Source organism: Bombus fervidus, chromosome 10, assembly GCF_041682495.2.
Source record: "Bombus fervidus isolate BK054 chromosome 10, iyBomFerv1, whole genome shotgun sequence".
Lineage (NCBI taxonomy): Eukaryota > Metazoa > Arthropoda > Insecta > Hymenoptera > Apidae > Bombus > Bombus fervidus.
Window position 1 is genome coordinate 12853684 of NC_091526.1, and position 14674 is coordinate 12868357.

General features: G+C 42.2%; 1 protein-coding gene across 1 annotated transcript; it reads left to right on the top strand.

Moving 5' to 3' along the window:
• Positions 1-10805: 10805 nt before the first annotated feature.
• LOC139991700 (uncharacterized) lies at positions 10806-14164 on the top strand. Its single transcript, XM_072011986.1, has 5 exons — positions 10806-11816; positions 12540-12678; positions 12758-12947; positions 13129-13202; positions 13279-14164. Exons 1-3 carry the CDS (start codon positions 11181-11183, stop codon positions 12943-12945), a joined length of 963 nt encoding a protein of 320 aa, XP_071868087.1. The 5' UTR covers positions 10806-11180; the 3' UTR covers positions 12946-12947; positions 13129-13202; positions 13279-14164.
• The last annotated feature ends 510 nt before the right edge of the window (positions 14165-14674 follow it).

Here is a 14674-nt window from a genome sequence, read left to right on the forward strand (position 1 = left end):
AAATAGAACGTGCGATTCGTTCTTTTGCATATATGGACGCTGCTCGTGGAAACCATAGGCAACACGCTCTCGATAACATCTCCGCGACCAAAGTATCTCAACAGCTACATCAAGGTGTACGTTAAGTTCACGCGGACGATCCCAGTCCACCCTTCTCTCCATTCACGATTTCGTGGAAAGGAATTATGGGAAAGTTTGCCATTGGAAAGGAGGAAGAGTTCGAGCTAGAAACATTCACAATTTTGCGAGTTACTTGGGAATCTTAGGAAATCTCGGGAAATCTCCATATATTTCTTAGATAATCCAAACACGCTTGTAATCTTTTCATACTTTGGCGATGGAAGACTGAAATTTTGAAACTAATGGAAAATGGCTGATTCACGAGGACTCGTAGGCTCGCTCTGAGAGGCTTTCGTGAACGAAGGTGAGAGAAGAAGGTCCTACGTCGCCAAACGAGTTTGAAACTGGCTGGTAAAGATGCATAAATAAATATTAACCGGAGTGGCCGTCGGAGATGCGTAGATATATCGATTTATTTCAATGTCAATGCTCTTCTGCTTGCTTCGGTAACATTTATTAGGATCATTAACATGCGATAGACGTGGTAGATTATCGAACCTCCGTACAGTTTGTCATGCGAGCAATGGATAGGTTTTTGACAGCACTTCGTATCTTCATCGAACGTTATTATCGAACAAGATAAAAAGCCTAAGGAAAAACGATCGTTGGCAACGGTCAGCAAAATGACGCGTAATTTACATAACTCCCATACTACGAGTGATTAGAGAATGATTTTTATAGGACATTACGACTAAGTAATAAAATATCAAAGATGAATAAGATATAAAATATTAGACAGTTTAGAAAAATGAAGGAATGGTGCAAATTACGAAAGAATGTGTCTTTGATGTTCTCGAGTACAAAGATCAGAAGCTTAACTTATTGGTTGTACGCAAAAGAATTGGAAAAGTACACTGCAATCTCTCGCGTCGATCTTATCTCTTTTCGATTAACAACCAGTTCTCAAATATCAATTTTATAATCAGGAAAACACAGATTGGGACAATTTCTCCGGCGACTCGACGATACGGGATTCGTTTCACAGAAATTATTCATCTACTCTAAATCGTGCATCACAGTTTGCAAGTTAAAGACATTCACCTGAAATTTGCATGAATTTCGATCTAGGTTAGGCTATCGTGGAAGAGCAATGACAAGCTACTGTGCGATTTGGTTACGGCAGAAACGTAATGAAACGTATCTGTTCGCTTTAGCTATCGAAAAAAGTGTGGTTTTTTCTCTTGCGAAACAGCGCGCGGCGTAATCAACGGGGAAGAGCAAACAGGTAAATTATCGAACGAATGCGTGGCCGGAATCCCGATGGAATTGGAAATTTGCAGTATTCGAGGCCGTTTGAACGGCGCGGTGTGCAACGAGTGGATGCTCGTTCGCCGCTCGTTGTCCGCGGCCTCCTAATTAAGTTCCGCTCGGTCGAAGCGTTATTAGTGCATCGCGCGATGCGCCGATCCTAAGAGGGTCGTGGATCGCGCGCACAGGGGAAGGGTGGATACCATTAAAGTCGACGCGTTGCGCCGTGGAAAATATCGCGCGACGTCGCATAAATATCGCGAGCGTAAGAGCCAATAATAAAATCGTAAAAGTGGCTCGAAGTTCAAAAGGGAGGCGCGGTAACGCGAGGCCGGGCCTCCTGGTCCGGTTGAACGCTCGCGCTATTTAAACCTGGTGGGTTTCACTCGCGCAGTCCGCTCTCGCTAATGGCGAAGCGGCGGCTTTTGCGCCAGCGACTCGTTAAGCGTACGCTCCTCTGCCGCCACCTCTATGTACCTGACCGCACGTAAGAATCTTTAAGAATATCTGTATGTATTTATATACAAGGTGCTCGATTTTAATCCGTTTAACCTGGGTAGATGAGTTAGCTCGTCAACCGAAGTACCAATCCCTCGTACGTAATAATTTCTTTATTTAGAGAGCTCGTATCTCTTAACGCGTCGTTTACGTTCCTGATAAAAATAAATCGTGTCGCATTTACATTTGCGGAGGCTAAAATCGATCTAATTAAGGTTGGTTTGCCTTTATTAACGTTAATTTCTTTCACAAGCGGTGAGGATTAGTTATTTAAATATATTCACAGTTTTGCAACGCGCCGACAAATATGAACAAATATAGATTTAGAACAAAGTATCGAGTCAAGTTGATAATACGTAATACGTTCAAATTCGTTTGCGAATTTCGTAGCCGCGCTTCGAGCTTCTGCCGATCGAAATATAGCGAAAACGACGAACGAGTTTAATGATTTAATACGGAAGCTTCAATAACGTGTGACGTTTCTGGGATTGCCGTCAATCCAGATTCGATGGTTCGATATTTTAATACGGATATCGTTTCCATTTTCACTGCCCTTTTTTCGGAATCGAGTAATCAAGATTGACAGTTTGGACGGTTCTACGTAGCATCTTTAATGTACAGGTACAAATATAATATAAATTTGTTGTTTTTTTTTATATTCGAGCATTTTTAAACAACGATCAAACAGTGATGGCATAGAAACGACAACTTTGTTATTCTAAAATTGGATATTTTAAGGAGGGACGTCATATTAGGTTTGCGTGTATCAGTGAATATCAAAGTTGAGACGGCTTTGATCCTCTTTGAATTCATGCACTATGGATCAGGATCTATCGGATTCCAAAATTAGAAAAACTTCAGCTTTCACGTGGCGAGGAATCAATAGAGGTTTTGCGCTCTACTTAACACAAAATGCATTGTAATAAAATTAGTATAGTGTAGATTCGTAGTACGGAAAATAAGAATGGTCTGAGATAAAAGACAGAAGAATATAACGCCGGTGACATGAAACGTTAAATTTTCGAAAGAATAGGTAAGCAGGTAAGTTACGTTTTTAGAAGCGAACGCAATTATTCTAGTTGTACTGAAACAAAGTCGATCTCGGAATAGCGTAAATTCTGTATCTCAAATACACGATTATCAGAAAGGAACGTACATATTTCTTTGATTCAGAAAACTTCCCTATAAATTAGCCCGCAACCTCCATTGTCTTTTCAAAAATCACGATATTTCTCGGGTTCTCAAGCACGTTCGACAGGTATACTCGCAAATCAACTGGTTCCAATACGATCGTACGATGGAAGAAATTTAAGCAAAGACTGCCTCGATAAAACTTCAGCCCCCAAAGAAGCGACCAATAAACAACGGTGAACGTCGTTCCATCCTCGGTTCTTTTATGGAAATGCGATCTCGCCGGGTCACCCTATATACACGCACACGTGCAGGAGACACGCGTGTACACGCGTGTCCACACATCGCAGTGGAATGGCACGATGTGTACGCGCGCGACCTCGGCCGCTCCAATTCGCCGTTAATTGGGCGACATTTTCGCCGTGCGCCTTTTTACGCTCCTGGCCTATCTCAACGAGCTTATATCCCGAGAAGCGGGCATAAATTACGGCGATTACCGCGGCCACTGAGCTACTCCTCCCAGGAGCCGATTCGGCTCGCTAATTATCGGCTCCGTATAAATTTCCATCGTTGCCTGCCGTGGTCGTGGCTTCCAGCTTCCAACGGATGCCGCCGATAGAGAAATAAATGCCCACGTTATGGCATCGCCGTTAATACGCCCCTGGTGAGCGGCTTCACGCTTGCATCGCTCTCTTCTTTACGCGACTCCGACTCGTGACGCTTAAAACGGCGACCCTTCCTGTCGGCCTAAGCGTTTATATCAATCCAGATTATGGATTTTACTCTTATTTCTTCATTTTGCTTTTTATATCTACCTGTTCTGGAATCGTGAGACCCTCCTGTTTCGACCCTTCCAGGGGAACGGTCGAACACAGAAGATAAGAGGAAAAAGTGAAACGATCCTACTAATCGGTAGGATCAGTAGACTGTACCGATCATCGGTAGAATCAGTACACTGTACCGATCATCGGTAGAATCGGTGGAACTCGCGCGTTCCAGAAAACATAGTTCGCTATGCGTGCCAAAAAGTATAATACTCGATATTTCAAAGATATTCAACATGGATACGTTTTTTTTCTTTTTTTTCTTTTTTTTTTTTTTTTGAACGCGAGATCTATCTTGCCCGGGATTATCCCACAAAGAAAATACAAGAAGAAGAACGGGAAGAGGATGAAGAGACGGCGATACGACATGATAGGATAGATATTCGTGTTGACGACAAAAACAACGTAACAAAGTGGTGAAACGATTTCTCGCCAATCGTCGTGCCCGACATAGCTGGCGCGCGCCTTGGCATTAGAAATTCCAGCCGCGGTGTATCCAGCGCTTTCATTGAAAGCCTGATAGATTTTCTGTCGCTCTCTGTTAGACGCAGTGTCAGCGCCGTGTGCGTACGGCGCGTCGCCAGAGCAAAAACGGCCGCGACACGGCCGCGGAATCGAACCAGAAACTACTGGGATCCCGCGTGTGTAACGGCGTCGTTTTTTCCACGTGGCGATGCCTCGCGGCATATATATCTTGCACGGCACATAAATTTATCGCAAGGCTGATCAGCGCTAATAAGACCGCGGCAGGCACGCGCTCCGTTGCCTGCCCGTCGAAACGGACCGCCGTTCAACCAGTTTCCCCGATATAAACAGCATTTTTCATCGCTCTTAGACCGATCCCTCTCGTTCCGGAGTGAATGTTCGCGGTAGGCGAGCCATCGCCGACGATCCGCCAGACTAGTGAAAGCCACGTCGAATCTACGATAACAAACTCCATCTTTGGATCGTTCGTTTAACCTTTTCGACGCTACGAGTTCGCATACGAGCTCCGAAAAAGCGTATACCGCGTGAACCCATCGAAGATCGAAAGACTAATTGAAATAGACCGCCACATGCTGGCACGCTTGTGAAATCTGTGCAAGAAGAATTAGCGGTGCTTGTTACTAATTGACTGATCTTATTCGCGGCACACCCCTAATGATCATATCCCGGAGTTAAAGCAAATTACCGCAGGATACATTTTTTAAATTGAGCCTACGCCGGTGGTCGTTCAGCCATGAATTTGATCAAAGATCCATCGACGTTTCACGGGAAAAAATTAGACAACGAAACCTTAACCGGATATCCTAGTTATCGAACTCTTCCTACAAGCGTGGTCCATCCTTTGTAAGCAAACAATCGTAGAGCAAGTAGTTAGCGTGCATGAACGCGAGCATGAACCACGAGCATTCCACGTAACGCCACCCTTCAGCCTGTACTGGTCGTCATGATGCCCTCCCGCAGGCAGTCAGCCCGGAGCAGGCGAGAACAGAGCCGCAATTTGCGTAATTGCGATGCCTACCCTTCTCTTCTCCGGCTTCTTCTTTCGAGCGAGACGCGACTCTGTTAAAACCCTCGCGGCCCTCCGGCTCGCTGACCGTACGCGCTTTATAAACGCCTTCTCTGGAAATTTCGCAGCTATGCGACTCCCCTAAGCTACCTATACGCGGCTCGTGCTACGCCAATTAGCCGTATTCGCGCCTTCGATACCTCCTGACGGCTAATGCCTGGCATGGCCGGTGATTTCCGATCTCTCAGTCGATTGTAAATCCCCGGGACCCCCCGATACACCAGCGTGTCTCGATACCGCGCGATACCGCGTTTTTCGCTCGACGTACCGCTCGTGCATCCCGGCTATCTGCATAATGACACGCCGATTTACAAGTCGATCTCGCTTTCTATCGAAGCCGAGCCGCGCTACACATCGACAAGCTTACGTAAATCACTCGTTTCAACATGGTACCCTGGCAAAACGGCCGGTGTTGATTCTATTCAACGCTGACTCAAGTATGTTGTACGTGGCCGACTGGCAAATGTAAATTACGAACGTAACGAACGATGCCTGGTACGACGGCTGCTTGTAAATCGTAATCCACCAGGTGGGTAGAGAAAAGCAGAGACATTGATGGAGGTGGTGAAGTTAATGAGGTGTTTCAGGTGGTCTCCATTTTGGGTGGTTCAGTTTCGTTTCTTCGACTACCTGCAACGATTTCTTCTGTCCATGAATAATACGGACATTTTGCAATTACCTGTAAGTGTATTCTATGCGAAGGATACGAGGCGCTGGTAACGAGCGGGTAATCGATAAAAATCACAACGGCGCAAAGTTAACGTCGACGTGTCAAGAGAGGAAGGCGCATCGGTACCTTTTCGCGTTTCCCTGTCGGCCGATTATTGAAAATCATTTCTGAGAACAGTCACGGGCCGTTTGTGTATCGCGTGCGTGCATGTGCACACGCGAGCGGACACAGGCGTGCCCCTCGTGTGCTGCATCAGAGCGCATCCCTATGTGTCGGTGCACTCTGGACGCGAGATCAGCAAATCTAAGATCGTGCAACTGGTGTCCAGTGGCGTGTCCGCGGCATACGTTGCGAATGTTCGCCACCGAAGGAGAGAAAGAGAGGGAAGTTAGGCCTGGCAGGGCGCGAGGAAAAGAGAGGAAGAGAGAAAGACGAGGAACGGCAACGGCAGCAACAGCAGAAGCAGCGGTTGCGAAACGAAGAGTGAAGGATGAAGGAGACCGACTGGCGAAGAAGCGAGAGCGGTCGAAGAGGCAGAAGGAAGGAGGTGGAATGCGCGGTTCTCGAAGGAGGAGCTGTCGGCGGTGAAAAATCACGCACCCCGCCACCACTGCCATGGCCAGAGCATCTGCTCTACATACCCTGGCTCTCAACCTCCAGGGAGGGAGCGCTCACCTCTCGTCTTTCGCGCACCGACTCGCCTCCCGATAATCGGTTGGACGCACCTGCGGCTCGTTCGCCAACGATACAACGTCGGTATCCTGCACCAACATCGTTTTTCGATGTTTGCCCGTAAGCTAATCTCATTATGCTTCTTTCGTCTAGAGAACTGGTTCCCGCATCGGCCGTGAATATTCTACGACTCTACGAACGGAACTAGTATTAAGATTGAATTAATGTTTGCGCTATCCACGAAACGGATGTTCAAACGATACGAATGGCCGAGAAAAGATACGAATGGGATTCACCGAGTACATAAACCTTGCCGAGTGATGGATTAATAATCGAGTTGGTTAAAGTGGCGAGCAAGTTAGCTCGATAAAGAAGTTAATTTCTCACGTTTTCTCAGTTGGTCATACGCCTTTTCGATGTTCTCGAGATCTCCTTTACGGATCATGCGGCTCGTATATATATATTAATTATTATTAATCCCGATAATACGTTACTATAATCTTTTAAAGGGAAATGGAATATTTAAGTGGACGATAAGCAAGAAGGGATGATAGGTGGAATATCTCGGTTTCGGTGGCGAACCAATCCATCAATGAGAACCTCGAAGAATCGGCGTGCGGTGTAGCAGAGCAAGATATACGTGCGCTGGCTGGGCTACCGGTCGGTCGGGTCGGGTCGCTGTTCTCCTGTGCTTCGTCTCTCTCTTTTGCTCTGTTTTTCTGTATCTCCTTTCGCTCTCCTCTTTTCACCTTCGCGGAATATCTCGCTCGCTCGCCCTTTCCACCTTCCTCGCTACCTCCTTTTCTCTCTGATTGCCAACTCACTCCATCGAGTTGTTGTTCGACTGTTTTATTACTTTTATAAATGCCGCCGCCACCATACTACCACCACCACCGGCCATGAGCACCGCAGCATCACCACCACTCACCACCACCTCCGCCACCGCCGTTGCGGCGGGCATTTCCTTTGTTGGCCGCGCCATGGTCCATTGTTGCTCGCCAGAAAGATGCGAATTTTAATTCGATATTGTCTAATATTATTTATGTATGCACGCGCTAGAGAACCTGCCCATTTCAAAGCGTTCCCTTGCACCCTTGCCGCCGCTTGCTACCGCTTCCTTCCTCTCCACGCGAAACCGAATCGCCTATGTATCGTGCGATGAATCGACTGTTGTGCCGCCTTCGGGCTTCCACTCCGCTATCACCGCGGGCACGATTCCTTCGTGCCTTATATTTCATGCAGATTTTTCGCTTTTACGGAGGATAGAAACTATCGCGAAAATATCTGTGGCGTAGGATGTCCGCGGTTGCCACGTCTTATACGAGTTTTCCCACTAATCGGAAACAGATAAAGAAGTGCGAAACGTAATTAATTAGTACGCGAGTACACCGTCGGTCAAGGAAGAGAAAAAGATGTGAAAAAGACGAAGGAGAAGACGAAGAGATGCCAAAACACTACGAAGGGAATACGTTTGATATCTTTTGCGTTTAATATATTTTTTTTTTCCTTCCGAAACCGTCATTAAGATTTTCTTACAAGGAATAAGAACTTGAACAGTTCTGTGAGGCAAATTAGTGCTCTGTCTCTAAATATCTGAAAATTTGGGTATAATTCTAGTATCTTGTGCAATGACAGAAGATTATAAAATACGATGAGCGGCAAATAACTGTAAAAACAGAGAACGAGTGCCAACTTCAATCTGATCGTCAAAGTTGAGCTCTGTTGAACTTAATTAATGATTGATGGCTATCTAGGTAGTTAATGCGCTGTTTGCATCGGTGATTCGAAGTTCATCTGAAACTAGGCCAGCAGTTAATGATCGCGGTAGTTAATCCTGGTTAACGCGAGGAAAGGAAGAAAAGTTCCGACATACTGTTAGCATCGCAACTAGATTTCCTCGCTAGTTTGAAGATGCACGGAGACTGAAACATATTTCCCGTGTTGTACCTAACAATGCGTCAATGTTATAGATTATCGACAGATATACACGCGTTAATTCTTATCTTCCGATAACTAATCAAGGTCCAATGGCAAATTTGTAAAATTTAACAAACTGCGTTGCTATTACACGCATATTCTTTTCAAATTTTATAAGCAGAAACACGATTTGCTTCGACGAATAGTGTTACGACCGTTCGCGGAGAGACGCGGTCGCGAGGAAAACGCGTCAGCGAGAGGCGTAAATTCTCGCTACGATTCGGCTAATCGACGCCGCGAAATAGTCGTTCCCCGTGTTTCGGTTAGGATAACAGGGGTGGTTAATTGAAATTAACACTGTGTTAACAGGTTAATATGATGTATATATTCAACAATGGGTTACACAATATTATGAGCGTCACAAGTATTTGACGATGAGTACAGCTTATGCGTTACAGAAAATGTGACCCGATTTGACGATATCTCTCGATGAGATAGTTAGACTTTACAAACGGATTGATTTGAAGATAGAACCGTGGTAGACTTATTGACTGTTCGGACGACGAAAATGGACTCCTCGGTTACAGATTTCGAATGAGACTGATCGGTTAGAGCGTTCGATTGAGACTGACCTCCTTAGACCGATTCTTTGTCTTTCGGGGAGACGACCCCCCATATGCTCGGATCACGCCATCGCACGCGCCGATGATCACGTAGGCCGACTTCTTCGTTAGAAAATAACGGTCCGAGATCGACGGTTCCAGAACTCGTTATTTGGTGATAAATATGCGCTCATTGATACAATGTATATTTTTCGTCGGGCAGATAAGAGGATGTATCTGCGACGCTGGAGGGCCGCGAGCGACGGTTGGAAATACGATCTCTAAAAAGCCTCGTGGCGTAACAAATAGTTTCATCGGATGTAATACATTTTTACCTTTGTACCATGCGTAATAAAATTTTCAAATCAATCGTCATATTCCTACCAGCAGATTGTATCTTTTTCTACAACATCTTCCTCTTACGAATTCTCAACTAAGTGACGATCAGTCAGGTTACAACTGATCGGTTGATATCGCGAACCTTGAACGAGATTAACGCCCAAGATGTAGGTAAATTAAAGATGTCGAGTAGTTTATGTTAAGTCGAGTATGTTTATATTATGTATTTGCAGGTTCAGATTCAGAATACGGTATAGTATAACACGAAGAATATGACGCTATGATGAAAACTGTTGTTAAAATTTGTCAATACCTTTTCAAGAAGTTTTATTTGTTCCTTGTATATTAATTTTCCGCCTCGGGCTTTCCATTATTTTTATGGGGTGGGAATCAATTCAAATTTTGTGATCGTGTACTCTGGTAGGAACATATCCTACGGTATTGCTAATTCATATCAGATGTTTACTTTAAACCTGATCCATCGGACAGTTGGAGTGTTTATTACCTTCTTACTAAGGTCATCATCATAAGCTATACTATCGTTGATATCGCGAACCTTGAACGAGATTAACGCTCAAAGTGGAAACAAATTAAAGATGTCGAGTAGTAATATGTTTATGTTATGTCTTTGCAAATTAAGATTCAGAATACGGTATAATATAACACGAAGAGTATCACGCTATGATGTTGTTAAACTATGTTAATACTCTTTCAAGAAGTTTTATTTGTTCCTTGTATATTAATTTTCCGTCCCGTGCTTTCCATTGTTTTTATGGGATGGGAATCTATTCAAATTTTGTGACATACATATCCTACGGTATTGCTAGATCATATCAGATGTTTACTTTAACCTGACCCATCGGATAATTGGGATGTTTATTAGCTTCTTACTAAGGTCAGCAAAACAGTTAGTTGTATTGTCTAAGTCATAAACGGACGGCCACTCAAAATACTGAACTGTTTCATATTCGAAAGAGTTCAAATAATTTCTATGTCCCTAGAATACATTCCATGTTTCTAAAAATGTCCCTAGGATGAAATAAGCAACCCACTTAATGAATTAAGAATTCGATAAAACCCATACATTTATACCACGTTTATTGATAACTGTGCAACCACCAGACGTCTAACAATTCACATATTAATTTACTGCAAACTACGTAAGCAGAGTACAAGAAATGTATGATCGATTACGTACGTTAATGCAAACTCGAACAAGGGCAATTCCTGCGTAAGCGTTGATTGTTTAATACAGGGGTCAATTTAAACGTCATCTAATTACCGCCAACTCGTAGTTTCCTCGAACGGAGGCGAGGTACCGCGAGACTTGCGCGTACGCGGCCGCTTCTACTTGGAAATCAATATCAACCGACATCCAGGTTCACTTGAAACTGCAGTCACAACAGAATGCGCAACAGTTGCGTCTGAACTAAAGAGATATATATCGTGGCCGATCCCATTGTCGTTCATCCGATAACAATTCGAAAGTTCTTACACCCTCGTCTCGAGTGCCGACCATGTGAACTGGAGCAAAAGCCGCGGTGGACGGTGGAACGTGTCGAGCGAACGAAACGACTCGACATGAGCGCGAAAACCCTGGCCTTCGGATGCAACGCGGTGCAATCATGCAAGATGCAGGAACGTACGAGGAACGAGCTGTGAACGCGATTCGGTTACAAGCTTCTGTCAAGATGTCCGAGAAGCGGATTTCGATGGGCATTAACGTCAGCATTCTCGTTATACTAACCATCTTCGGGGTGTTGCTTTCCTTGCCATTGCGATTGCTCTTGAACACGAATTACTACAGTCGAAACGAAACGATCGGCGAAAATACTACGATACAAACGACGGAGAACGTAACAGTCGAAGCGATAATAATCCCGGTGGATCATCGAAAGTTGAAACGCTGTCCAAGGTTCGAGTACGAAGACAGATTGATATCGGTTTTTCAAAGTGATTACGATGGAAATTGTACTTACACGCGAATCTGTCCGATTAACGACACGAAGGAGGAAAATAACGGAGATGTCGAGAGCGAACCTGTTGACAAAGGGAATAATGAAACGTCCAAGATATTGAAGGAGATGGTCGGTGAGAATTCGACGGAAAAAGTTGGAGAAAGTGGGAAAGATTGTCGAACGAAATCGGTCGTGGTCGCCGGACACATTCTCGTGACGATGCTTCTCATTTCAGCAATCGCTGCTCTCGTTGAAGTATTGCGAATACGTTTCGCTAGAGATAAGGTATTACAGCGGAAACCGCATTAGTTTATCTTGTAACTTTGATCCAGATAGTGATATATATCCATTCCGTGATCTTTATAACGCACCATTTCTAACGATTATATTTCTCGTCGTTGCAAATCCAATCAGTGTAGATACGTTACAGGTACATTTAAGAGGCAGAGATAGAGATGCTCGTTTAACGAAACATTCGACATGAATGTTCCTTGAAAGCTATAATTGTAGAATATCGATTTAAAGAATAAAAAAAAAAAAAAAAAAAAAAAAAAAAAAAAAAATAAGACATCGATGAAAGTAATAGTAATATGCGAACTAGAATTTCTTGGTTGCGACTATGGTCTGTGTAGATTCATAGTACACAGAGAATCTTGATTGACTAAGGTATTTAAAGAACGAAATGTTATAGAATAGAGACTTTCTAGAAGTAGAAGTGTCATTAAATAAATTCTTAGTATCACAGATTAGACACTACCGCAAACAGATACTGTAGCATACGATACTAGTTAATCACATACAGTATGGACGTGTAATGTCATATCACGTTAACAAGTAGAACCATATTTTTGTAAAAGTGGATGCAACGAAACGTTACACTGATTGATTTCACGCGCACCGAAATGCATTTTCCTATTCTATGTTGCATAAAGTATATATAAATATATATGAAAAACAATACGACACGAGTATACAAACATGTATATATATGTTTAAAAAACGCATAAGGACTCGTCTAAGGCAGATAGTATCAGATCAAGAAAAACGTCCATGGTCGAGTTACCCGTTCAGAGGAGATTCCTACCGAGGTACCCAATGAAGAGTGCGAGATCTTTCGAAATGCATCGATCTGCTTTACGCCTATTAGGTAGCCGTATAATTAGACCAGCTCGATTAGCCTACATAAACGTATCGTTTAACATAAATGACACTAAATCGAACCGTAGGTGCGAGACCGCCGCCTCTTATCCGTCGCTCGTCATTCCCAACGCAACCGTCTAAACAAAGCTCTGGATCGGTCAGTGGAACACCGAATAATCGGAAATCGAGACGCCAATCGGCCGAATCCGACGAAGAGATCGGAATGCTCATGAGCGCTCTTCATCATCGCACACGCCTGATTCGACGGCATTAAAGGTAATGATTCAAGGCAATACGAAGATCCATTGGAAAAATAGAATCGGAATTCTTTCTCAAGTGTTGCTGATTTAATTGAATCGATATATCATCGGTAATAAATTACGTTTATGCAGAAGTATCTTTCACAAACTTAAACTTGTATATTAACAATTTAAATTATATTTTACTTCCGTTTCAGTGAGGTCGATCAATTGAATTCTTTGAAAATTCATTCGCGTTAACACTAACAGGGTACACGTCTTAGACTGAATGGTACGTTTTCAACAACATTGTAAATGAGATTAAAAAGATTTTTAACGAATAACACGATTTCAAATTGTTTTGTTAGGTCTTGCATATCGCACAACGATTATGTTCACGAATTTTTTAAAAATTCTTACTACTTCGTGAAACGACCCAAAAGGACTTCCAACGAAATCGTTCTTTCTTCCTGTTCATATTTTACAATTCTGTCTACTTAACAGAAATTTTACAGTAGCGAACAATCTTCTAAATCTCCCCTCCCCTCTCCCGCCGCTGTTAAAATCAACAACAAATCTGCTTACTACCGTTCCACCAACCATAATTTTAATCGTTTTTGTTATCTATAAGCTAACTTTTACATATTGCTTCTATTTTAATATTTTTTTCTTTCCAAAATGAATATTAAAGAATCGTATAAATGAATATTACATACAATAAATATATTTAAAAAACGTATAATAGAATAAAACGCTATGTCGTAGTATTGAAAATGGCCCATGCTCATTTTCTTTGTTTCTTATTTTATCGATGATCTAAATCTACATATTTTCTATGAAAATTAATTAATACAATGATATCGTTTCTCTCTTTTTAAGTAATACACCCGTAGAAAGCGTCTTTGAGAATAGGTAATCGCAAAATCGAAATCAAAGTGCAAAATAAATAAACACGGCTGGTACATCTAATCTATTCGTACTCTGTTGTATACGATATTGTTATACAAGGCGACGACCGTGTGAAACTAATCAAAATATAATATGAATGTATTTTGGAAAAAGTTAGAGATTCTCTTCGATACATATTTTCATATTAATAACCGTACCTCCCTTTAAACAGCGAATACTTCGACACTTCTGTGATTTTCATCGTTTCTCACGTGATATGTAAAACGTTAATCAAAAATTGTGAAATATATATACATATGTACATATGTATATCGATGTCTGACAAATAAATTCTTCCATTATTTACTCGAATTATTTTATACGAAAATACGTTTCAAAGAGCAAAGAATAGCATATTCAGATAATTAAGTGAAAATTGTATAATTTACAATTGAAAATAACGTATTTTATAATTAACCTAATTATGAATGTCGTTATAGTAATATCTTATAGGATTATATCTTTATACGATCTTTTTTAAAAAAACAAAATGCTCTACATTAACTTTAATATTGTCGATGGATGTATTAAGAAACAATAGTTTAAATTTTTTAATATAACGCTAAATAAATTCGAATCTTATTACAAAAGGCAAAGCAACATATCAAGATGGCGTTATACAAGTGTCGTTATGAATTTAGAACAATAATTATCAAAATATTTCCCAAAAGTATACATACATACATCTAAGTGATTTGAATTTATAGTGCATTTCAAACATTTCCACGATATAATTATGAATATTATTTTTTTATTTTACTTACTTTTTCGCGTAGCATGAGTGATATATGAGCAGAATCGAACGTTTTTCAATCG